This window comes from Spermophilus citellus (assembly GCF_964194105.1).
Source record: "Spermophilus citellus genome assembly, chromosome: 4".
Classification (NCBI taxonomy): domain Eukaryota; kingdom Metazoa; phylum Chordata; class Mammalia; order Rodentia; family Sciuridae; genus Spermophilus; species Spermophilus citellus.
The window spans coordinates 5,892,610-5,918,788 of record NC_138185.1 but is presented as its reverse complement, the minus strand read 5'-3'; the positions used below and the strand labels follow the sequence as shown (position 1 = coordinate 5,918,788).

At 57.1% G+C, this 26,179-nt stretch overlaps 1 protein-coding gene across 1 annotated transcript in view; it reads left to right on the top strand.

Moving 5' to 3' along the window:
- Positions 1 to 26,179, top strand: part of SULF2 (sulfatase 2) — a 436,121-nt gene that overhangs the window by 377,384 nt on the left and 32,558 nt on the right. The window contains exon 3 of the mRNA XM_081289584.1: positions 9,892 to 10,131. Within this exon, the coding sequence (XP_081145710.1) occupies positions 9,892 to 10,131 (240 nt within the window). The remainder of the gene's footprint in view (positions 1 to 9,891; positions 10,132 to 26,179) is intronic.

The window sequence follows — 26,179 nt, the reverse complement described above, 5'->3', positions numbered from 1 at the left end:
CAGGAAGCCGGGCAGTGACTGGGCAGGTGGCTGGTGAGACCTGGTCCCTCTCAGTATGAGCTTGGGAGATAGAGGCAGGGACGGATCGGAGGTTAGGAAAGAGAAGAGTCGAGGACGACGTCTGGATGTGGGGGTGGAGCCGACAGGTGAGTGACTGAGCAGCCAGCTAAGCTGACTCGCGCCAGAATCCAATTTGAATCTTGCATCTGCGACTCTTAATAAAACCATCGGAATAAGCCAACCTGAGGACAGGAGCTGTGGGTGCACGGGGAGGGTAAGAAGGAGAACTAACTAAACCATGGCTGACTCAAGGTACAGATCCACTCTGTCCATTTTGCCCATAGAGAAACAGAGAAGTTAAGCCCCTCGTCCAAGGTTGCACAGCTAGAATACAGTTAAACAGAATTTGAACCCACAAGTCTGAAGCCCTGCTCTGCTTAACCAGATTCCTGGGATGGGTAGTGAGTTGCTTCCAGATCTGGGGCATGTTGGTTAGATAGCTGCACACACGAGTGAGTGTTGCTGAAGGCTGAATCCTGTGGTCGCATGTTCTGTGGCGTGTCTGTCCCCTCCAGCGACACGGCACAGCCCTGTGCCTCCCGGCCTTCCCCGCCACGGGCGAGCCAGGGCCTCCTCCACGGCAGACCTGCCTTTGGAACCAGGCTGAGCTTTCAGGAGGTGAGGGGTGGGGAGGTGGCAGTCGGGCCGATGGCTTTTTATAAACCCTGAGACAGAACGGGATCAATAATGCATGTTCCCAACAGCCCGCCCATTATCTCACAGTCGGCACAACTGGCACGCGGAGGGGGGTCCTAAAAAATTTATCACCTGCTATTTTCTGCTCACCCATGCGGCAGCTCTGCCGGGCGACTTCTCCACGGAGACGGGCCCGGGCTTCCTTCCAGCCCCGGGGCGGAGAAGAGCCGTCCACCCTAATTAGGGTCCGGCCGAGAGGCCAGCAAGAAAAGACGGGGAGAGAAGGGCCCCCGTCCCTGTCCTTGATTGAAGGCTGGGGCGGCCGCCTGGCGTCCCCGGGCCTTGCCAGCGTGCATCTTAACCTGAGCTGTTCCTCGGAGGTGTCCCGTGCCCCGGGAGCTGGCTCCAGGGACGTATGAATTAGTAAGTGACCCAAATCATCCGTCTGTTTTCAGGGCATTTGGGAAGAGCCGTGTTTCCAGGGTAGCCCTGGGGACCATGGGCTGGTGGCCGTCCACCCCCGGGAGAGCCCAGGGCAGCAGCCACCATGTTACTTCGTGGGGGCTTCCGGTCAGGGAGGCCCGGAACCAGGGCCTTTGCCGGGTTCACTGGTTTCATTCGTCCAAGACCAAACCCAGGGAGCCCAGGCCAGGCGGGCACGGCTCAGCAGACCCCACGGTCCTTACGCAGAGCGGCCACCCTCCTGCATCCGGTCCTGCACTCGAGATCCTCTCCACCTGGACTTGGTTTTTGAAGCTGGAATATTACTGTGAAGGGAAGCGGGAAACTCTGACCTCAGAGAAAGACCAGTGTCCACAGAGTCGCCGCGAAACCCAGGGCCTCGGGGACGGCACAGCCGGTGTTTAGGGCTCCCAGGAAGCTGCCCCCCCACCCCCCGAGCCGTGCGCCTGCATCATGAGGACAGGGCGGCGGCGGCCGTGGGCAGCTCCCCTTGCGGGCAGGAGCGGGCGAGGGAAGCCGTGAGCCCAATGACCGGGGCTTCCTGTCCGGCCCCACTCATGCCACGTCACTGCTGCGGTGCGTCTGCCCCAAGGTCAAGGACACAGTGGGACCCAAGCCCCAGAACATCAGGCGTGGACTGTCCTGCTCACTCTCCCAGGTCCAGGCCAGGCAGGAAGAAACTGCCTTTCGGGGCTCCCTGAAGTTGGTAGGCTACAATCAGGCCCCGCAAAGCCAGGTGAAGCATGGAGAGAAGCTTGAAGCACCTCTGAAGGACTCTCTGCCTTTTCAGAACATCTTGAAGCACTCCCAGCGTCGGGCGAGGCTGGGCGCTGTCTAGCCAGACGGCTGGGCTCAATCACCACTCCACCACTGGCTGTGCGGCTTTGGGAAAGTTACTTGACTGCTCTGTGCCCTGGCTCCCCGGGTGTAAAATGGAGATGCCATCCGCCTGCTGTCCTGTGGTGGCTGAGCCCAGGCAGGCTGTGCCTGTGTGGTGGCTGGCTCACATTCCAACTCCAAAGCCGTCCTCCGTCGGTGCCACCTGGGCCCTGGGCCGGAGCCCGGGTGCTGCTTGTCCATGACCCTGCTAGGTTTAGGAGTCATTCCCAGCGGGAGTCTCTTGTGGTACCACGTAGCAGGTTACCATGGGCTCCTCCCAGCCCACCCTGGGGTGAGCCTGCCGCTTGGGCACAGTGCACACTGCCAGGTATGTGAGCCAGGCATGTGATGTCCCTGGGCTTGAGTGATACCTGTCAATCAGGTCGACTGTAGCTGCTTCCTCTGCCGCTGCTGCGTGTGCTGGGGACAGAGTCACGCATCATGGGTGCAAAGAACAGCTGAGTGGAGGGTTAGAGGAGCTGCCAAGGAGCCGTGGGAAGGAGATGCCATTGGATGTAAAGTCACATGAGTCACAACCCCTATGTCAGGGACTTAGCAGAGCTGAGCCAGTTTAAAAAGGGCATTTATTTGACTCATGGGAATAAAGAGTCTGAGTCTACTTTGAGCTTCAGGTGTGGTTGGATCCAGCAGCACTATCCTGGGTGCCATTTGCCTCTCCGTCTCCCGGATCTCTGTTTTCCTGCAAGTTGGCTTCCTTTTCAGGCCTGCCCACCACAGGGCACTCCTGACCATTGCAGACCCAGGTGGCACTCTAGCAAGCCATCTCTGTACTAAGGGAGCTTTCCCACAAGTGCAATGAAGTCCCCAGATTGAGTCTCTCGGGCCTGGATTCCTGGGACATCTGGTCAACCATGAACCACTCGGCAGGCTGGGACCAGTGGTGGGGCAGCCAGATCACCCTGCAGCCCGGGAACCACATGGAGTGGAGCGGACAGGCGCAGTTCTGCACGGGAGAACCCAGAGCCAGCGCCAGAAGAGGAGAGGGGCTGGTGTGGAGTCGAATCAGGGAGACCCCCTTCCTGCCCGCACATGGCGTCTACAGCCAGACTGGTTCATCCATCAGGTGTGTGCAGGTGCCCACTGTGTGCCAGAGGGGACCCAGCAGCACACGGAGTGACAAAATCTCTGCTTGTTTACATCCTGGTGCCAAAGCCAATGAACAAGACACATAAATACAGAGCCCATGGGACAGTGGAAAGTGGCGAGGATAAACCAAGGAGAGGGATGTGGCTTAATACAGGGTGGCCTCCTTGAGAAGGTATGAACACCAGCCAAAGGGATCCCTGGGAAGAGGTTCCAGGCAGAGGGAACAGGATGTGCAAAGGCCCCGGGGCAGGAACTTTCCCACAGGTTAGCAGAGCTGCAGAGAGGCCAGGTGGAGTGTGAGCCAGTGGGGGACAGGAGGAGGAGGTTGGGAGATGAAGGGGCAGTGTTCGGGTCCATCATGCAGGGCATGAGCCTTGAACCAAGGGGAGGACTTCTGCTTTCTGGGTGAGATGGAAGGCACCAGTTCTCTGCACATTAGCAGAGAAGGACGTAGCCTGACGACTCTGAGCCTCTGGCTACTCCATGAAGAATGGATCAGAAGGGCATCCATTAAGGAGGCTGCTGCAAAGGTCCAGGCACAAGACGGTCAGACCACAGAGAGGAAGACGGACACCGCCATCCCACAGGCCGCGCGGACGAGACGTGCTGGTGGGTGTGACGTGCGGGAGAGAGGACCAAGAGTCATTTCAGGGTGTGGACTGGAGACTGCAAGGGTGGACCCCCACAGAGCTGGGGTGCCGCGGGAGGCGAGAGGTGGCAGGGGCCTGTGAGGAGCAGCCTGTCACCCCGGGGGACCGTCTTGGCGTGGGGACGAGGGAGCCCTGTGCAGCCCTGTGGTTTGGCCAGCCTCAGGGGGACACAGGCTTTAGAAAGAAAGGTGTGGGGTTCGGCAGCCCCCGTGCCCCCCACCTGGGAGTCTGGAGCGCCCTGCAGAGCGGAGGCCGGGCCCTCCCTGTGGCCCGCCCCCCCAGACCGCGGTGACTTGCCGCCACTCAACTCAGGAAGCAGAGCGTGTGCCACAGGTCAGCTGAGGAGGGACTTCACTTGGGGAGAGCGACTTTGGCAGCACGTGAAAGAAAATGGAAGTGCAGCTGCTCACACAGCACGGAGCTGCCTCCTGCTGACATGGAAGGGTCTGGGGACTCCAAGGCCCTCGCCTTTCTGCTCCTTCACCTTGGAATTCGGCTTCCATCTTCAAGGTCACCTTGTTCTTCAGAATGGCTTCTGGGGCTCCGGCTATCACAACTGCATTCCAGGCCACAGACAGGAGGAAGCAGAAAGGCAACGAGGCTGGGCCTTTGCGTTCAAGGAGCCCGGGCGCACAGGCTGGATCAAGGAGGGTCTGACCGTGCTCTGCGAGAGGGTGAATAAATGTGGGGCAGACCAGGGGACCTGGGGACAGGCCCAGTGGACTTCGCAGACCCTGTTCAACAGGCACCGGCAGGAGAGGTGCTGCCCCGACCTCCACAGGAGGCCGAGCAGGAGGGGGAGCCGGCCCGGCTCTGGGTGCGAGCCCTTGCAGGGGCCGAGGCTGAGCACGCTCTGGCGGGCTGCTGTGTCCCTGCACCAGCTGCCGAGCCAAAGGGACCGAGCGGCGGCCCAGGCGGGTTGTCTGGTCTCTTTCTTGTTTTCCCAAGAGGAGCCGGAGATAGAATTTTATGGAAAACCCAGAGCGACCTCTCCTCAGGCCCGTGAAATGCCCGGGTCTTAAAGTCCTTTTCAAATCAGAAGGAAAAAGCGACTCAAGGCGGAAGGATGTGGTCGTGCAGAGCGTCCGGCCGTCATCGCGCACGAGGCGGACATGACTACCAGGGGATGCTTTCCATGAGGCAGGGACCCGCGAAGCGAGGAGGCCAAGCGCCTTCCAAAGGCTCGAGGGGCCCAGGAAATGGCCTCCTTAGGAGCCAGGGCCACAGTCTTTTTTTAAATTAGTTATCGATGGACCTTTGTCTGTCTGTGTGTCTGTACGCGGTGCTGAGAATGAGCCCAGGGCCTCACACGGGCTAGGCCAGCACTCTGCCCCGGGCCCCAGCCGCAGCCCCAGCCCCGTCCCTGATGAAACCTGACTGAACACCTACGTGGGCAGGTCCAGCTGTGGCTTTGGGACAGTGACCACGTGTGTAGCCACGGTAACCCGCAGAGAGGCCCTGGCCCAGCAGACCCTGGGGGTTACTCGGAGCCAGGTCTTGTGTTCCCCAGGTAGAGGGAAGGCCACAGCAGGGTGCACTGTGAGGCAGGGGTGGTCAGTCTTCCCCCCCGTGCCTCCGGAGGCTCTCCCGCTGCGTGCGGCCCACTGTCTGCCTTGAGCAGCTTCAGATACTTCAAAGAAAGCCCCCCACGCCCCACGCCCACTGTGCAGCCTCCCATCTGCAGCCTGTGTGGCTCCCGGGAACATTTCTCTTCACGGCTCACACTGAGTGCCAAGAGCGACACGGAGCAAGGAGCGAGAGCGGGAGCGACTTCAGCTCCCTCCGAGGGCCTGCCCAGGAGGAGCTATTTGCAGAGACGTGGAAGCAATGAGGGATAGAGTCCAGGCCGAGAAGCAACAGGTGCAAAGGTCCTGCGGCAGGGGTGTGCTTGGTGCATGCAGGGAGCACAAGGTCAGCGTGGCCAGCTGGAGCAGAAGAATGAGGGAGAGGGACAGGGTGGTGATGGGGAGAATCAGGGTTCGGGCCACCGCAGGCCAAAGGAAGAGCTTCAGTGTTCACTCGGGGCGAGGTGAGCAGCCAGAATTGGAGCAGAGGATTCGGCGATGTGATAGAATGTGTCGGGATGAGCCCTCCGGCCACCAAGGAGAGAGCACAGCAAGGGACATGAGGGCAGAGATGGGAGACTCACCAGGAGTCCACGGCAACAGCCCAGGCAAGAGACGGCGGTGGCCAGGCGGGGCCTACATCCCGACCTGAGAAACTGGCTCCTTCTACTTTCCCGCCATCCCAGGCTTCCTCCACCACTTTCCCAAGGAGGCCCTGCCACCGGACACCGATTATTTACCTGTAGTTTCAAGAAAACAAACCTCCGCATCGTCTCAGTGGTTATCAATCAAAACCGGCACCTCCCCTGCCACCGGGTTTGGGCCACCAGGGTCTGTCTCATGGGGAGCGCTCACACCGGCTCCCAGCGCTCCAGGCCTCAAACGTGAAGCAGACTTGAACCCCTCCACCCAGCAGTGGCAGACGGGGGTGTGCTCGGAATCTTGAAGGTCCCCGCACCTGCTCATTCCCCTGGGTATAGCTGCTGTGGCCCAGACCTTTAGAAAAGGGCTGCAGCCCTGAGGCTGGTGCCTGCGCAGCCCCTGTGAGCCCTGGGGCCCAACGCTGCGAGAGACAGGACTTAAACTCAGAAGCAGCTGCCTCAGCTTTGCCTGGGCCGTCCGCCCTGCAACACCGCTGTCACCACCCGCCAGCTTACTGTGCTGTGCGTCAAAACTGTGGAACTTGCACGTTAAACCCATGATCTCACAGCTACTTGGAATGGAAGAGTTTTTTTACATCACTTTAAAGAAAAATAACAAATAACAGCGTAGCTGGTACGTGGGGAGCCCCCCAGGCCGTCAGGAGCCGGTGGGCATTGAGCGTCCCGGGAGACTGGCTTCTGGCAGTGTGTGGTCTGGGGCTGGATTTAAGTCCCATGGGTGGGGGAGGGGCCCCAGGCCATCCGTCACAGAGAGAGGTGTCAGGGTGACCTCACCCCTGGCCCAGCGAGTGGGAAGGCTCAGTCATGGAAAGAAGCCGGTCTGTTTTTCTCTGCGTGTCCCCAGGTTTGTGTTGGACAGAGTCTGTTTGGGCTGGCGGCCCGGCCTCGGTTGAAACATGAAGAACTGGCCTTTTTAGTTCTTGTGGCCACGTCCCCCAGGTCTCTCCCTGCCACCGGTGCTGGCCATCCGCATGGGGATTAGATCATGTTTGTGTGTGGCAGATGTGGCCTTAGAGGGCCTGGTGGCTGAGGCACTTTGAGTGAAGCAGATGATGTCCCCTGGGCGAGGCCCAGCATGGGGCACTTCTTAGGTGCAGATACCAGGGTCCCTCGGGCACTGCTGAATGTGCCTTCATCCGGGGTGACAGGCCCCTCTTTCCGCAGGGCTGGCTCGGGCAGGGGGAGTGTGGGAAAGGGGCACAGCCTGCCAGGCACGAAGGGGACCAAAGCCAGTGGACCAGGGTTCCGAGTCCATTAAAATAAGCAGCAGGTCCACCGTGTGGGGGCTCCACCAGGGCGCACCCCAGTGCCACCTCCCTGGGGGCCTTCAGTGGGGCCTCCCCGGCGTCTCCGCAGGAGGTCTGGTGGGTGGTGGGACCATCTTCTGTCCCCGTGTGGTCTCCAGGGGGTGAGAGGCTGAGCGCCCGCTGCCAGCTGCTCCATCCTTTTTCCTGAGGTTGTGAACCAGGTGCACAAAATCCGTGCCCCCAAGAAATATTCACTGAGTAGCTACCGAGCTCCCAGCCCTCCAGCTTGGGGGCCAGAGCTGTGGAACGCCCATGACCCTGGCTCTGATGTTCCAGCTCTTTCCAGGCAACAAATAAGGTGAACAGGTTAATATGGGAAAGTAGGGTACTTGACTGTGAGGAAAGAACTCTGTCTTGGGGCCACAGGCCCTCCCAGGGATCCCAAGGGGCCCCTGCTGTGACTGAGGGGCACTAGGAGTCACCCCCGCCGAGGGGCAGGGGGAGTGGCTTCACCAGGCTCCTGTAACCAGCAAATGAAGCCTCCCGGCTGGGGTAGGGCAGAGCCCTGGGCCTCGCCAGCCTCAGCCCCACTTCAGGCTGCTGAGTAGCACCAGGGGCTCAGGTGGCCCTCTGGAAGCCCCCTCCTCCAGCCCCTGCAGGCGGAGGCTCCACACCTAGAGCAGACCCTATAATTGCCCACCAGTCAGAGCTGGAGGGCACCAACAGTTTGAGACCGGAATGATGGGCTTGGCCAACTGAAGCCGAGTCTTGGAAAGAGAACCCTGGACAGAGGTGAAGGCCAGTGCAAAGATCCTGGGGCAGGATGGAGCCTGCAGCACTCAAGAAATGTCCAGGTGGCCAATGTAGGCAAAGCAAGGTGAACAAGAGGGGGTCAGAGAAAGAGGAAGGCAGGTGGGGTCACCAGGGGTCTTCCAGGCCCCAGGAGGGGATCTGGGCCATCTGAGTGCAGTGGCAAACCACCGGAGGGTTGGCAGGCCGAGCTCTGGAGAGCAGCGATATTATCTGTTGGCCTGGGGAGGCCTGGCTCTGATCCTTCCCCATCTGGCAGAGAGATGGAGCAAAGAGGCCTAAATCTCCTCCCACTGAGCCCTGAGGGCGGCCTCACACCTGTTGTCCCATCTCTAAGGAGGTGCTGGGTTCAGCTCTCTAGGGCCGGAGGCTCCAAGCCATAGACCCTGCTGGCTCCAATACTGTCCTAAGGAATGGCCGGCACTTAGAGCAGCAGACATTCACTGTCCCCAGCCCCCAGGGCCCCAAGTCCAAAACGAACCTGTGAGCAGGGCGGCGCCTCCAGGCTGGGGGGGGGGGGGGATGGGGGGTCCTCCCAGCTCCGTGCTTTAGGCCGCCCCTCCCCCGTCAGAGCCTGCCCTGTGTCTGTGACTGACTTCTGTCTCCTACGGGGACACCTGGGTTAGACTTGGCACCCCCCTGGGGGAGCCAGATCAGCTCACCTCCAGGCCTGGGACTTTTTCCAGATGAGATCACACAGATTCCAGGAGTTAGGTTTGACCTGGTCCTTTTGGGGGTCACCCTTCAACCCACCATAGACCTAAGAGCTACAAGGAAAGGTGGAAACCCAGGGGTGATAGGAGGGAGAAAAGGGATTTGTGTGGACTGTTCCCTCCAGGTCTGCTCAGTGGGTGTAGCCATAGTGTCCCCTCATCATGCAGCTGTTGAGCACCTGCTGTGTACCCCGATGGTGGATGTGCTGGGGACCCAGCCATGGGCAGAGCAATGGCTTTTGCCCACATTCATCCCCTTCCTTCCTAAGTACCTAACTCTGCTTCCAGCCTCGTGGAGAAACAGGAGTAGGCACGGGGCATCCACTGCCCGGGGTATGTGATAGGTCCTGGCAACACGTGCTCCGGATGAGCGCTCAGAGGACAGAAGGCTGCGGCTCCAGAGGAGGTGCAGCCGGACAGATGGGTTAGATCTGGGCAGAGAAGGAGGGTGAGTTCCAAGTGGACCAAGGAGGAGTCAGCGCCACTTCTGCTGAGCATTTTGGCGGAGACATACTCAGGGAGTTTGGCCAAGGGTTGGCAGGACCGGATTTCAATAAGTGTGAACAATTCTTGGGGAAATTCCAAGCCAAGCATAATACCATCTTTCCCCTGTTTACATGGTGGTTGCTTTCAAAAAAATAGAGTCAGTATATACCAATACCCTGAAAAACAACCACCAAAAAAAAAAGCTCCTATGTAAAACATTGCAATTCTGAGATCTTTTAAAACAGGTTTCCACTTAGCCGACGTGAACGTCTAGTAGGTCTGGGGACAGAGACTTTGGTTGCTTGTTCATTTGCAGTCCTGGGGGTGAACCCCGGGCCTTGCACAGGTGAGCAAGCTCCACCACTGAGCTACACACCCCCCCAACTTTTTATTTTGAGGCAGGGTCTTGCTAAGCTGCCCACGCTGGCGGGGCCCCTGGGGTCCTCCTGCCTCAGCCTCCAGAGTAGCTGGGATCACAGGTGCGCCCAGCTGGACCCAGGATATTTCCCAACTGGGTCGGACCATCCCCCCTGCCCCTGTGGATTCCCTGTGGTGCCCTTGGAGCATGGGGCGGGGTGGCAGTCCCCCCAGCAGTCTCTCTGTGCCCTTTGCAGGCTCCATGCAGGTGATGAACAAGACCCGGCGCCTCATGGAGCAGGGCGGCGCGCACTTCGTCAACGCCTTCGTGACGACGCCCATGTGCTGCCCGTCGCGCTCCTCCATCCTCACGGGCAAGTACGTGCACAACCACAACACCTACACCAACAACGAGAACTGCTCCTCGCCCTCCTGGCAGGCGCAGCATGAGGGCCGCACCTTCGCCGTGTACCTCAACAACACGGGCTACCGGACAGGTGAGCGCAGGGACAGGGGTCAGTCCCCAGGTCGGTCCCGGGTCGCACACCCAACCGCTTTCTTTCCATTTCAAAGTTGTGCATTTATTTCTGTGTGTAGAAATCAGAAATGTGCAGACCTGTCATAGTAGGGATAAAGGGACCTTTTCAAAAAAGTTGAGTTCTTAAAAAAAAAAAAAAAAAAACCCAGCTGCGGACAGAGCTCAGTTGGTAGAGTGGTCACCTCGCATGCACAAGGCCCTGGGGCCGGGAAAAACATCCGTTTAAAATATTGTATTCCAGGGAGACCACAGTGTCCCAGGCACGAGTTTGTTTTCTGGTAACTTTTTAAAGCCATGGGGTGGGGGAACGGCTTGACATGGGGAGATTTGAAGAGATGTAGGATCTGGGGCTCTGTATGGGGGCGACCCGGATGGCTCAGGTTACCCTGGTACTGGGCCTTTCATCCACAGCTACCCAGGGAGGGCCCCCCTTTCAGCAGGGCAGAGTGCCCCGGGCCACCACCAGGATCCTGTTTATCTTGCTGGAGGGACTGTGAGTTCCAGAGGCGCCTCTGCTGGGCGGCTGCCGAGATAGGGGTGTTCTTAAGCACAGCCGCTCGCTCCAGCCCCCTTGCAAAATCCTCCAAACTCAATTAATTTCACTCGCTTTAAAAAATAAATAAATACGCCCCACCATGGGCCAAGGGCCAAGGCAGCTGTGAAACCAGATGTTGTGGCCCAAGTGTTGCAACCCAGGAGAGCTGCATCCAAGTGGCTAGAGGTTGGTTTGGGTGAGAGGGACGGGAGGGAAGGACAGCCTGAGGTGGGGCAGCGTCTTCTGATCCACAGTGTGGGCTGGCGGGCACTGGAGCAGCCAGGAAGCCGGGGTCGTTTCCTGCACGCTCAGCCTGCCACCAGAATCACCTAGAAAGTGGGGCAGCTGCAGAACCAGGAAGGCCCGCTCCCTCCTCCGGCAGCGCATCATGGGTGCCGGTATGTGAGCAGAACCCCTTTGGTTTCTGGGTCTCTGCAGAAGGCTGTGATGGCCAAGGTCACCTGGGCTACCCCTTCAGATAATGAGGGGCCTGGCCTTGCTGGTGGAGGCAGGTAGGTGGGCCACCGTAGGGCCTCAGGCCCTTAGGAAAGGAGGCATCCGCCACTCAGGTCCACAAATTATAGCTATTTCTGTGCAGAGTCACTGAACTGCAAATATTTTTACATTGAATTTTTAGCAAAAATCTCCTGATTTAAAAAAAATGTTGGCAAAACTCAGTGTTTTAAAAATGCATGCCGTGAGCCAAGGAAAACGGGGACAGGTGTGGCCCACGGCCCCCTTTCATGACCCCTGGCTGCACAAGGCGTGTGAGACCGTTAGCTTTGTGGATGCCAAAAGAACAGTAAAGACCCTAAAAGTGTTCTCTGAGTCCCTCACGTGCGGACCAGGACAGCCGCAGCCCAGAAAGGGATTTGTCCAGAGTTACAACGTGAGGTGCTTGTGCTGCGATCAGGATGGAGACCAGGGGCGTCGGAAGCCGGGGGTGCAGGCGCAGGATCTGACCCATTGAAAGGAAGCTCGCTTTTCTCGTGGCATTTGGGGGCTGATGCCAGGGGGAGCTAAAGGCTAGGGGTCAAAATCACCCAGGTGACCCTAAACATTCTTTAAAGCTGATGCTGCAAACTTCATCCTTGAACTTACACGAATCACCAAGAATCTGCCTCCCAGAGGACTGACTTGGCCCAGCTGTACTTTGTGGGTACCTGTGTGGTCCTGGGAATGGCACCCAGGGAGCTCTACCACTGAGCCTCACCCCCTGGCCCTTTTTATTTTTTTATTTTGAAACAGGGTATCTCACTAAGTTGCTGAGCTTGGTCTTGAACTTGTGATCCTCTGCCTCAGCCTCCCAAGTCTCTGGGATTACAGGTGTGTGCCCCTGCACCTGGCTACCCAGCTCTACCTGATTATTATATCCTCAGTGAAGACAGGAACGTGTCAAATATGAATAATAGCCACCCACATAGAACAATGGGAATTTTCAATGGCAGTGTTACAAAGTATTCATTTTATTTAGAATGTCCCCGTGTATAGGGGCATTCTACAGATGTTGGAACTCAGAACCCTGAATACCCCTGTTCACCTTGACCGGGTGTGCTCCTGATTGCTAGTAAGCAAGGGCTTCCTGTAAGAAGCTCAGATTTGAGTTTTATGTTGCTGTTTAAGGTAGAAACATTTTAACTGCATGATACTAAGTTACACTGTTGATTGAGAAAATGACAAGAACAAACTGTAACGAATCAGAATCCCTTCAATGTGATTCATGGTACACGTTCAGTTACATAGTAAGATTTTAATCCCCAAGGACAGAAGGTCAATTGTCCCTGCAGGGTTTTGATCCATATTAAACTGTACATCTCTGCAGGTGCCTAGGGATTGATTGAGTGGGATTTAAGATGATATCTCAATTTAGAATCCTTGCTGCTCTGGGGGACCCAGCTTGGTCTATAGGTCCAAGACTCAGATTCCTTCCTTCCCATTGGTGAGAAGCCAGTCACATGGGCACATGTGGCTGCAAAGGCATCTGGAAACACAGTCCTCATTCTGGGTGAAACTTCATTTACTTTGAGAGAAAAATAAAATGGATACTGAGGGAAAATGAAGTCTGAAGGATAGTCATGTTGTTGATGGACCTTTATTTTATTTGCTTATTTATATGTGGTACTGGGAATCGAACCCAGTGCCTCACACGTACGAGGCAAATGCTCTATCACTGAGCTACAACTCCAGCCCCTAGGTGTTTTATTTTAAGAAATGAAACAACAAGACTTTGAAAATAACTTTGTTATATCTTATAATACAGAGGCTGGGCTCTAATTATAACTAATGGGATTTTTTTTTTGGGGGGGGGAGGGTTGTACTGGGGATTGAACTCAGGGGCACTTGACCGCTGAGCCACATCCCCAGCCCTTTTTTGTATTTTATCTAGAGTCGGGGTCTCACTGAATTTCTTAATGCCTCACCATTGCTGAGGCTGGCTTTGAACACCCAATCCTCCTGCCTCAGCCTCCCAAGCTACTGGGATTACAGGCGTGCACCATGGTGCCCAGCCTTATTTTTTTATTTTGGGAAAGGGCGCTAAGTTGCTTAGGACCTTGATAAGTTGCTGTAGTTGGTCTCAAACTTATGATCCTCCTGCCTCAGCCTCCCCAGTTGCTGGGATTGCGGGTGTGCACCACCACACCCTGGGATGGTTGTTTCAGGAAATGAGTTGGTGAAGTGTCAATTGGGAGGAGTGTAATTAGTCCAACAAATTTAAATGGTAGCACAGTGACATCCTTTACTCCGTCTTCCGTTTTCACAGTGGATTCAAAGAAGGTCACCTTTGCCAGAGTATTTGAGGGTCTGATCCATCTTTCCTGGGGCTTCTCTTAAGCCTTTGACATTTGAATTTTCCCCAGTGGAGAGCTTATTACCTCATCACCCCTCTCAATAGTCTCCTCTTCACTTATCTCCCAGGCCAGATTATCATTTGTCAGTGGATTTACCTGTGTTTCAAGCTGTCCTCCGGCATCACTTTAATTAGTTTCACAAAACCCTGCATCTTTTAAAAGATGAGCAATTTCATCTTACAATCATCTTGCTTCATGTTTCCCGTGTTTGCAGTAGAGATTGACACAGGATGAAGTGAGAGATGCTAAGTTTAAGCAGGATAAATATCAATTTGTTAATGGATCTTTCTGGATGTGGCTTCCTGTAACTTCAGTGACTTGAATCTTGGAAGGATAAATGACATCCTCGGGTTTTACAGAATGTATGTAGTCACCCCTCATCACATTTCATCAGGTGACCACCTGCTGCCCTAACTGTACTCATGGGTAGGTCCTCAAATCGAGGTCCTGCAGGATTCTCAGGGTGTGGATACCTCCCTGTTCTTTACAGAGTGGTTGAGAGCAGGCATTTGGCTCCAGTTCAGGTCTGAACTCTGCCACTTCGGGCTCTATAAACTTGGATGCGTTATTTAGCTTCCACGTCTTGGTCACCTCAGTCACAGATGATGTTACTTGGCTCAGAGGGTTTTGTGAATTCTTAAGACAGTGACTGGCATGTGTAAGCACTTGAGAAGTGTCGTGGTGACAGTGACGAGTCACACAAGTACCCCAGCATCACACAGACGGCCTCGGCCGTGTTTAGTAAATGTCACAAAAATTGCACATGGGGAACGAAACATGGCAACGAGCCCCACCTCTAGTGACCTGCAGTAAACCGCTTCCGATCAAGCGACAGAAACCTCAACTGCGACTGTTTGGACAAGCTATGGAATTTTTCTTTTCTTTTTTTTCTCCCTCAACTAAAGAGATTTAGGTGCTTCAGGCAGAATCTGGACCCGTGGTTCAGTGCCTGGTGATTTGGGCTGGGGATGTTACTTGGTGGTAGAGCACGCGCACAGCATGCCTGAGGCCCTCTGTGCAATCCCCTGCATTGCAGAAAAAGGGGGAAAGAAGTGTCCTGACTTCATAGTAAGGCCCAAGGCCTTCCTTGCAAAGCTCTTGGCCGGTGTGTCCAGGAGGAGCCTAGGTCTGGAGACAGTGGCTGGCTCCCGCCCCGGGCCCCGTCAATCACATCCTGCAAGAGCAAGGCGCGTCTTTCCCCAGATTGCAGAAGTCGTGAGATTCTGATTGGACCAGCTCCAGTCACGTGCCAGCCTCTGAGCCAATCACCGTGGAGAGCGCCTGAGTGAGCGCATTAGCTTAGCTGCCTGTCCCTGGCTCAGCCCGTAGAGCCGCTTCGCCCCGGGCCCGGGATCCCTGAGCGGAGGGAAGGATGAGGAGGACGGGCCTGCTGGGCTACCAGTCTCAGGCTGGAGGAAAAGCTCATTTTCTGGTACTTTCTGGCAAATAGGCCAGAGAACCCAGTTACCCCTCCGGGGGGCGCCGCATTACCATCTGAGCCGGCAGCTCCCAGGTGGTTTCCCGGTCCCGGCTTCTGTGGCCAGCGCTGACCTCGGCCCCTCCCCCATGTGTTCTAGAATGTTCCTGGGGAGCGAGGGGAGCACATCCCTCATTACAAGCCTGGGCTTTGCCAGTTGGAGCCTGTTTTCAGATTTGGCCCTGAGCACCCAATTATTTTCACTCTTCTCCTCCCACAGAGCTGGAGAGGGGGGAGGTCAGCTGAGGACCTGGACTTGGCCAGCAGCCATGGTGGCCACCTCACTGCACCCTGACACCTGCCCCCGCAGGATGTGGGGACATTGGTGAAGCTGGTGCACCAGCCACCCCCCTACACACACACACACACACACACACACACACACACACAGGGCACCGGGCATCTACTGCACCTGAAGGCAGGCGCGTGTGACTCGTTTGCTGTGCTGGCTTCAGGGTGTGAGAGCTCAGGTGTCTTCCTCTGCTGCTTCTGTGACACTGTCCTCACACCGCCTCTGTACCTCCCGCCCCCTTGTGTCTCCTATTTGCTTTCTTTCCCTTCAGAGCCCTTGACCCCACCTGAACACATTTGTGGATTTGTTTATTGTCTGTTCTCCCATGACAAGTGACGTCTTGACACCTCCCATGCTCCCTACCCGGGTTCCCCCTGGCTCTTCCCAGAACTGATTTTATATTCTACCTATTCATCTTTTTGACTGTTTTGATTTTAAATTTCTGGCTCCGTGGAAGGAGAGACTGTGTCCGTTTCCGCCTGTGCTCCTGTGCCCAGGAGAGTGCTGGCCTGTAGTAGGTGCTCAGTAAGTCTTTGTAGGGTGGGTGGAGGTGTGCGCATGCTCCTGGTGGGGCCGGCAGCCCTGCCCCGTCTGTCCTGTGCTCCTTTCTCCTCTCCGTTTCTCTCCACCCCCACTTCCCCCCTCAGCCTTCCTCCTTTCTCTTCGGCCCTTCTGCACACACACACACAGAAGAGAGGACTGAACCGTCCCTGGGCGCCCGGTGCAGCTGCCTCTGTGCTCACAATGACGGCCTTCTCTTTGCTTGGCTCCTCTCCGGCCTTTGTGCCCTGCACACTTCCTTCCCCTCAAGTGCACACAGTGCCCACCCCGCATACACGGCTCTCTTCTTCCTTCTGTCCAGCTGCCCCATCCGCCACTGCCTCCCCTCCAGCCCGTTGAGGTGAGGGCAGAGCTCCCCATCTGCCCCAGGAGCCCATGCTCCTCAGGCAGCGGGGAGCCTCCCAGGACCCCAGCCTCCCCCCTACCCCATGGCCATCTGGTCTCAGCTGGAGTCCCACAGCCCTCGCAGGGCCCAGGCTGGCCATGTGTCCTACACACATCTTCCTCCTAAGCGTCTTGAAACTCTGGGGACCGTGCCCTCCTCAGACCCCCAGGTCTCTAAGCAAGCGAGGCAGCAGCAGGAGTCCAGAGAACTCAGCTTGGCCTGGGGCAGCCTTGCAAGCTTGGCTGAGACCCACCCTGTCTGGGCCTCAGTGTCCTCTGTACCCCAGTGTTGCCACATGCAGTAAGGGTCATGTGACCAGTGGTGCCCACAAACCTGGTGGGAGGAAGAGGAAGTGGCCTCTGGGAAAGGGAAGCGGCCGTGAGCCTCCGCCTTCCACACAGGCCTGTGAGGCTGGGGCGAGGTTCTGTCTTAGTCCAGCCAACGCCCTCTTGTCCACTGTGGCTTTCCTGGGGCTGCAGAAACAAAGTGCCACCAACTGAAGTCTCAAAGCAAAAGTCATTCCTTCTCCGACAGCTTTGGAAGCCAGAGGGCAGAGTCGAGTGTCCGCAGGCCTCACTGGCTCTGGGGAGAATCTGATCCCGACTCCTCCAGCCCCTGGTGGCCCAGGTGTCCTTGGCTTGTGGCTGCTTCACTGCAGACCTTGCCTCCGCTTCCCATGGCCCTCTCCTCTCCCTGTCTCCTCCTCTTCATGTGGCCATTTCAGTGTGTGTCCGAATTTCCGTTTTCTCATAGGGACCCCGGCCACTGCCTTAGTGCATGGTTACAAAGGCCATGGTTCAAATAGGTCACTCTGCAGGTCCCTGGGCTGAGGACTTGTTCATGTATTTGGTGGGGGATGCAGTTCAGGCCAGCGCAGCTGGTTCTGACCCACGCCAACCTTCACTGAGGCCTCGGAGCCTTGGTGTTGAGCTGGAGCTGACCCTGCAGGCCAGCAGCTGCTCAGGGCTGGGTCAAGGCCCAGTTTCAGTCCTCGGTGTGGCCACCCAGCCGCCAGCTCCACACACTCTGTTCCCTTCCCACTGTTGGTCTCCTCAGGACCCTGCTTCTCTGGGCGCTAGAATGGCTGTGGAGGCCAAAGTGAAGGGCAGGACCACTGTGGTGGGTGGACACACCGACCCTTCTGCCAGGCCTCCAGAGGCCCTGCGAGGGGTCCAGAGGGCACATGAACTTCCACTGTGGCTCCCAGGGACTCGAAGAGTTAGACTAGAGCTCCGCGACCCAGCTCAACTGCTGGCCACAGGGAGCTACTTAACTTTAATTAAAATGAAATCAAATTAAAATTTCAATTTCCCAGGCGCAGAAGGCACGTTCAAGTGTTCAGTAGACGTTAGGTCCATGCTAGATGGTGCAGACAGGAGCGCTTCTGTCACTGTAGAAAGGTCTGTGGGAGAGCCCAAGAGCCTAATTCGAGCAGAATCTCTTTTGGCTGGGATGTGCCCTCCTACGTCTCTGAGAATATAACGACATCAACATGATAAAGATGCTTCTGGGGCCCTCACTGCGCTCCAGGCTGTGTGCCAAGCCTGACTCACACGGCCCACTGGCGGATCTGTTCCCCTTCACCCGGCCCTGATCTGCCCTCCCTCCCCTTCCCAAGCCATCCTGCGACTGGGGGCAGGGGTAGCACCCGGGGACCCCATCGGGCCACCCCGTGTTGTCCAACGCACACAGCAGACCTTCTCTGATCCGTGATGGATGCAGCGAGGTGCAGGGAGGTGCAGGGAGGCAGGAGCAGCCCAGGGATGCATCGAGGCACAGGGAGGCAGGAGCAGCCCAGGCGGGAAACGCCCGGCCCGCCAGGAAGGGCTGGGCTCTCCCTTGTCTGTGCCCAGCTTGGATGCCAACAGGGCAGGGGGGCTAGATTTCATAGGTGGAGGATTAACTCTGCTTTTTGAAAACTAATTGCTGAAAGCGCCGGGCAGGCTGCGGCAGGCACCTGGGGATGGATTAAATCGCGGGTCACCGAAGGCTCTCACCTGCAGGTTCTCAGGCGGCACAGCGCCCCCTAGGGGTTGGCATCAGTGAAGGCGGCTCTGGCCGCGACAAGGGGGGGGCGTGGGGGGGGCTTCCCCAGGGCAGGGACCAAGGACTTGGATGCCTGTTTGGCACAGAGAGCCCATTTGGTCCTCAAATTGCCCAGCATCCCACGTGGCTTCTGAATTTCCTCCCAGATTATTCATCAAGTGGGGTTTTTGTTTACTGTTACCTGAGTCTATTTTGTATACAAATACTGAGAGTTTTCGCGGTTTTAATATATCCTGGATTTCCCAGGAATTGTTATGCGGTAAGAAAATGGAGGGAATATTATAAGTGAATGCGGAACTTTCCAAGAGTCCTTATTTCTGAAAATCCCATCCCTAATGGCAGTGGCACCCAAAGCATCTGAATTGCAAATGCCGCCCGCCCACCGCATTTGTAGCTGTCACCCTCCCAGGGAACCCTGTCAAGGTGCAGGCATCTGGCTGCTGCAGCGCGTCTCCTTGATGGATATGCTCCAGAAATTTCATGTTGAAATCTCCCTTTATTAAAAATTGCTTTCCCTTTATTTTTCTTGTGGATTGTGGTCAGAGCCTTGGAAATGATGCGCACAGGTCGCTTTTGTCACCTATAAATTTCCTTTCAGGAAAACGAGGGAGCCTTATAAAATGCTTGTCATAGACATGGGACAGCGTTGAGAAGGCTCTGGAAGGATCAGGTTAGTGTCAGATTCCTCCAGAGCGGTAATTACACACCCTCTGATTGACAGCGCCTCAGGCCTTGTTCTGGAGGGCTCCTGTGTTCCCCCCACCTCCTGCATCCTGTCCTTCTGGACAGAGCCACACATCAAAGGGGACAAAGGAGATGTTAAGACACAGCGAGGCCAGCATAAACCTGTGGCCGAGCTGGGGAGCCCTCCCTGCCCAGCTAATTGAGTTCACAGGAAATGAATGTATGGACCCCGCCCTCATTTGCTGGAGCTGCGTGACCCTCACAGGGAGTGGTGGAGAGCTAAGGCCAGCATTTAATTAGAGGCCTGTGCACCCCACCCTCCATGGCACCTTGACTGACCGCTGTGCCGGGGCTTGCTGCTACCGGTTGGCCGGGGCCACGTGGTCCCCTGCAGCCCAGCTTTGCCCTCTAACAGCAGCCTCTCCAGGAATAGGCAGGCAGGAAACAGCTTGTTAAGGGACCAGACAGGCCCTTGCCCTGGTTATCTGCTGGTCCCTGCCTCTCCCCAGCAGTTAACCATCCTTCCTCTCCACCTAGAAGCCAGACAGTGCTTCAAAAAATGGATTTCTAACTCAGTCGCTCTCTGCTTAAAACCCTCTGCTCATCAAATAAGCTCACCTCCGTGCCTAGCCTGCTCACCTCCGTCCACATCTTGCCTCTCTCTTTCTGACTACACTCTGGCCTCTTGGCTGTTTCTCCAACGTTTCAAGGTCATTCCTGCCACAGGGCCTTTGCACTTTGCCTCTGTTTAAACACTGTTCTTACAGCTTTTTCCTTGTCCTCGTTCACCTTCCGTGGAGAACTTCTCTGACCCATCTGCTCCTCTGGCCTGGCCTGCCTGCTTCAGTTAGCACCCAGCCCTGCCGTTCTCTGCCCAAGACACCTGTCCCCCTTCTTAGGACTTATCTTCTCAAAACCATCCTACGTATTTGTGAACCTATTTCGCACCAGTTTTGTTTGCTGCTCATCTGTGAACGGTGCCAAACTGCAGGTCCCGTGCTCGAACACCGCCATGAACCCCTTTCTGCCTCATGGATCTCTTTCCTTAGAATTGGCCTTCTTCTCAGGAAGGGTCTGTCCCTGGTGGCAGGGTGGCCTGCACAGGTGGCATCTCCTGGGTGACCCTCGCTGAAAGAGAGGCCTCCTCCCAATGACTCCAACAAAAGTCCCCAGAGGCTGTCATTGACCCAGGGCTGGTCACATTTCTCCATAACCTGATCACAAAGGTTGGATCTTGTGCCAGGTAGGCGGGGAGGGGAAGCCGGAGTCAGCCTGCCAGAGCAGGTGAGGCTAAGAAAGAGGACATGGTGATTCCCTGGACAGCAGAAGGGTGCTGGGCCGACGTCCACTGCAGAAACCCAGCCAGCCCGGGAGGAGGCGCCTCTGCAGCCGCAGCCTGTCCTGCAGCCCGGGCCAGCCCTGGCCTCCTGGCAGCCAGGTCGGTCCGTCCCCCCACTCCCCTTCGAGTTTCACTTCTCGGTGCAGCAGGATCCTGTCACTGGCATCAGAACCGCATTGATTTATCAGGGCATGTGGCAGTTTGCATTTGGTGTCTTTTCAAAAACAGGAGAGAAGCCATGCTGTGACCTTGCAAGGCCCCAAGTGAAAAGGATGGGCCCCGCTTCCCACGTCCCGCTCCCCAAGGTCCCCACTCTCCACAGTCCCTGTCCCCCGCTCTCCACCTTCCCCACTCCCCTGGGGCCCTGCGCCCTGGGGCCCAGGCTGTATTTAACTCATTCCTCTCCAGCCCTGACTCCTCTGTCCATTTGTCTGCCCCAATCACAAGGACTTCTGCCCACGGTGTTGGGCGTCTGGTATCTGTGGGGCTCTGGGTTTGCAGAAGAGCCTCTTCCCGTTTATCACTGTTGCTCAGGAGACCCAGCTCCCCCAGGGTGATGGGGTTGTTTGTTCTCTGCTGCCCAAACGAGGAGCCCCCAAGAAACCCAGTGGCGGGTGGTGAAAATCACCCAATTCAGGCCCCTTCTACTAGTGGCACGAGTGGGACCACTTGACAGGGACCAGCTCGACCAATGTGTCCCAAGCGGGACCAAGTTTGGATCTTGCAAAATGGCAGCTGACAGCGAGTCCCCACTTCTGTCCCAAGGATGTTCTGACTTAACGAGGTTTTTTGTTTTGTTTTGTTTTGTTTTGCGTTGGTTTGGTTTTGTACTGAGGATTGGACCAGCAGCGCATTACCACTGAGCCACATCCTCGGACCTTTTTATGATTCTAAGATAGGGAGGGTCTCATGTTGAGCCTCAGCCTCCCAAGTGACTGGCATTACAGGTGTGTGCCACTGCGCCCAGCTACAAAGTGCCGTTTAAAATCTGAAAATTACTAGCTCTATTCTATTTAATATGGAATTAATAAATTTTCACTGGAATTTGGGGGAAAGTTCTGATAAGTACCTCAAAAAGATCCAGATTCCAAGCTTATCTTTCAAACAGGAAGCTGATGGCCGTGGTGGTCTTACCAGTATTGACAATATCCCTACCTGTCGGGGTCGGCGGGCAGCAGCCCATGGGATCCAGCTTTGTTCTTACAAACAAAATTCTATGAAAATGCCCATTAGTTCAGATGTTATCTGTGGTGCGCTCTCTCTCTGGTGGCAGAGCTGAATAATTGCTAGAGAGATCTCATTCCAACCGCATCAGCTGAAATGGTTACAGTCTGGCCCTTTCCGGAAGATTCCTAACCCCTCCTAGGTGACGTTAGCCAGCTGGTCTTACGTCACTGCCACCCCATGATTTGTTGGATGGAGGTAGAGCCACTGTCACTGTGTCCACATCCTGATCCAGACGGCAGGACGCAGGAGACAGACACACCCACTTCCTTCCTTACCAGAAGCGCCTCCCTCGCTCGCAGACAGAGAGGCACGGAGCGTACAGGAAGCTCGTGACGGCCAGGCACAGCCACCGCGTTCTGCAAACTGTGATGTGTGTGCTTCTGTGCACAGGAAATGATGCCCCGTGGAGGTCACCCTGACAGTTGATGGGGTCCAATGGCCTCCTTGACCATAGTGTCACCCCGTGTAAAGGGTCTTTCAAAATGGTCACCTGGAAGGTGATCTGGAAGTGCTGGCCGAGCCTCGGGTTCTGCTGTGGTTCCTTGTTGGCAGGATGCTCACCAGGACTTACCAAGAGCGTTCTCTCCCACCCGGCCTCACGGGCTGCCTGAATCCCCGCTCTGGGCGGCAGATTGACACCCCCATCCCGTGGCCTCAGATGCTGTCACACTGCTTGATACCCCAGACGTCTGCCCACCCCACCTGTGCCCTGAACCTGGTCCTCTGCCTCCAGCTGCCCACCCAGGTCCCCTGGACAGCTGACTGGCTTCTCAGGGTGAGTACATCTGACCTCTTCGCAGTCCCACACCCCAAACTGCCGCAGCCCCTTCCTAGATTCAGCCACAGATGCCACACAACCCCTCGGCCACCCCAGCACGCTCTCCCCCAGAAAGGCCCTCTGACGGACTCGGGTGCTCCTTCTACAACCTGAGGTGCTGGAGAGGGCAGCGAGGCCTGGCCCCTGGTCCAGGCCTTTTGACAGTCCCCTCTCCTGACAGGTCTGGGTGGGGCCACAGTGCCCAGACAAGGCCCCTGTCCCCGGGGCCCGACATCCAAGTAGAGATAAGGGGGCGAGTAGGAGAGTCTCAGAGAGGACCGGCTGCTGTGGAAAGAACGATCATCTCGTAGTGCAAAGCCAGGGACAGTCGGGTCAGTGGCTCAGGGAGGTGATATCTGACCTGAGATGTCATTAAAAGGAGCCATTTCAGGAGTGTGTGTTGGTTCCCACACACAGGGACGTGGCCAGGTCCAGTGACTGCCATGACCTGTCAGCCGCGTCCAGCAGGACGCAGTGAGCCGCCCCGATCGCCCCAGCTCCTCCTCGTTTATCAGTTATACTTAATGCCAGGTGTGGGTGGAGACGGCGTGGGATGAACATGTACCAAGTCACCAGTGTCCCTAAAACAGCCCTGTCGACAGCTCTACCCAGATGGCCCAGGATGGGGGAGAGGCTGTCCTCAGGCAGGGCCACTCTCAGCCCAGCCATCCCCAGTAGGGCCCAGGACCTGTCACTGCTGCCAGCCAAGGCATGGGGTGACGTCACTAGCATGGAGCCCCACCACAAAGGGTGGCAGATCCAGCACCTTGTCCACTGTGCCCTGTGTTGCTGGGGGGGGGGGGGATGAGATGCTGGGAGGGACCAGGAAGAAGTCCCAGCCTGGCCCGGCTGCCCTCTGGCTCTGAAAGGACCGAGGTTCCTGCTCGGCTCCCCTGGCCTCAGTTCGCGTGGCATCCGCCCGACGCCTCCCGTGCCCTCTGCACCAGGCTCACCGCCAACTAATCTCAGTCCCCCGTCACCGCAAGACACCGCTCTTAACAGACCACAAATGCAATTTGCTACGAGGCAATTTCAGCTGGATTCAGGGCCGGGAGAGGGAACAGGAGGGCTGAGTTCCCTGGCAGACTCTGAAAGGTCCCTGCAGCACTTAACTCAAAGTGAGGGACACAGTGGCCAGGAGGGGAAGCGGCCACAGTCCTTCCTGCATGAGAGCGGCGGCCTGTGGGGCAGGAACAAGGGGGGACAGGGGCCAGCGCCCTCGCAGCGGGAGGGGAGAGCGTGGTTCTGACCTAGGACTCGCGGGGAATCTGAGACCAGGTGCTAATGGACGAGAAGCTGGGAGAGCAGAGGACCAAACCTGGTGACAATGAAAACACCACCCTCGGTGACCCTGGGGTGTGCTTATTCTTGGTCACATACGTGTGCAGTCGGACCTTTGCCTCCGTGGCTTCCACGTCCACAGATTCAACGCAGAACCCGAAATACTAAAAAACAAAACAAAGCTCTCTGTGCTGACCATGCCCGGACTGTTTCCTCGTCATCGTCCCCAGCCACGTGGCGCAGCTGGGAGGTCCGTGGAGGGCGTTCACAGATCTGTGCATTCCACAAGGAACTGAGCACCCATGGATTCGGGTCGGCACTCAGGTGCGCTGGCAGGTCACGGAGCCAGTCACCTGCAGGTACTGAGGGACGATGGTCAGTTCCCACGGAGCCCCACGAGGGGGACGGTGGTCATCCCCAGCTGAGCGCCCAGGAGGCCCAAGACGTGCCCAGGACACACAGCGTTCTCAAGTGTCTGAGCTCTGATGTGACAGGTTGGGGTGTGTCTCCGTCAGCGTCCCCTGCTCTGGGACACTTCTTTCACGACAGCCACTCGTCTTCTCTGAGGTCACTGGGGCTGACCTTCGGCCCAGTTTCCCGGCTGTGGAGCCGCCTCTGGAGCAGGGCCGCTGGCAGCACCGCCCCGCAGCCCTGCACCTCTGTGGCTCTGTGGCCTTGGAGCCTCCATTTTAGTGTCGTGACTCTCACGTCCTTGCTGTGATGTGACCCCTCGCGGCCGGCCCCCTCCTGCGATGTCCATTTTTATAAAAAACCTTGTCGGAGGTGTCCCTGGGAGACCAGGTGACAACCCAGCTACCGGCTTTGCTGTCCGTGCGTGAACTGAAGAAGGTGTACAGTGACCCGGCTGCATGAAGGGACGGACTTGGCCATCGGTCCCGGTGTTCTTCTGTCACTGACAGGTGGTGCTCTGCGGAGTTTGCAGCAAAGCACCTCCTGGTGCAGCGACAAGCGGGCAGGGGACTTACTGGTTTACGTCACTCTTTGTGTTTCAGCTTCAGGGACTTACTGGTTTACGTCACTCTTTGTGTTTCGGCTTCGGTGCCTTCGATGCCCTGGGCTGGGGCGTGTGTCCAGCCTCCCTGCCTTCGCTTCCTGGAGGCCAGCCCTGTGCGATCGTGACACCCACCCTGTGTGTCTTGCCAGTGTTCTCCTTGATTGGAAAACTCTGGCCTGTTTGGAAATGGCTCAAGATGGCTCCAGGTGAAGGCGGACACCGGGACCCACCGTCTATCTCTTCGCCATGTCTCCCGCCTCCCAACTCAGCTCTTTCCACGCAGCTTCACATGCAGGTAGACGTTCAGTGGCAAGATGGCTGCCGGCAGCCCCGAGCTCCCAGCCCCAGGATTAATAGCTCCTCTTTCCCAGCAGCTGCCTCAAACTCACAGGGCTGACCCTCTCCGACTGGCCCAGCCTGGGTCACTGGGCTCCCTAAGCCAGCCTTGGTGGCAGGACGTGCCGCGCTGCTTGGTCAGTAGGAGACAGTGCACCTGCCCTGGGCCAGGACTTGAGGTCAGCCCCGTGTGCTTAACGAAGTGGCCGTGCCCAGAGGACCACAGTCAGGACCTGACGGGACAGCGGGTCTCCACTGCAGGCAGGAAGCCCCAGGGCCTATCTGTCAGAGGCCCCCCGAGCTCTCTCCTGTCGGTGGATGCCAGCCTGCTTCCTAGGGACAGTGACAGCCAGCACATCATCAGTGGCCTTGCCTGGCCCAGGATCAAGCCTGTCAATCTGCCTGGCAGGTGGCTCTGCCTGCACTGGCCAGCCTGGGGTCCCCTCCCCGGCACATCCCGGCCGCCGCAGCTTGGAGAAGCCCGCTCCCCAGCCCCAGCCAGGACCTGGGCTGAGCTGCTCATCTTGGTTTGAATTCCAGCTCACTCTCTGGCTGTGTGTCCCGGGCCTTGGGCTCATGCTAATCAGGTTCTCCACCTCGACTGGCGCTGGAGTAGCCGCTGGAGTAGCCGAATGAATCTGCCCTGGGGAAATCTCTTCAAATGGGAGCAGAATCTAATTTGGCACTAAAAGCTCCTGACCGAAGCCCTGTTTTCTAGGGCCTGGCGGAACCTGAATAAGCTGTTCCTGGATTCCGTAAGGATTGGAGTCGGAGAGCAGGGAGGGGTGGAGGGGGCCATTCCGTGGAGGAGCAGCTGGGGGCTCTGACACCCACGGGGGGAGGGGCGGGCTCCCTCAGAAGGGACAGGCCCTGCCCACCACGCCCAAGAAACACCAGCAACACTCCTCGGCCTCCCAGGCTGCACCTGGTCAGAGTGGCCTTGGCCCGGATCTCCCTGGACAAGCAGGGGATGACCGGCCAGTGACAGGAGCCCTGGGAGAGGGCGCGGTGCCCTGTGGAGCTGGGAGCCTGTCTCTCTAGGCTCTTGTTTGCTTTTCTGAAAACCCAGGGGAGAAACTCCCTGCGTCCTGAGTGACCCGTGACCCTGGGTTTCTTTCAGAAGGTGTCAAAAGCTGCAAACCCGTTTCCAGGAAAATGTCTAT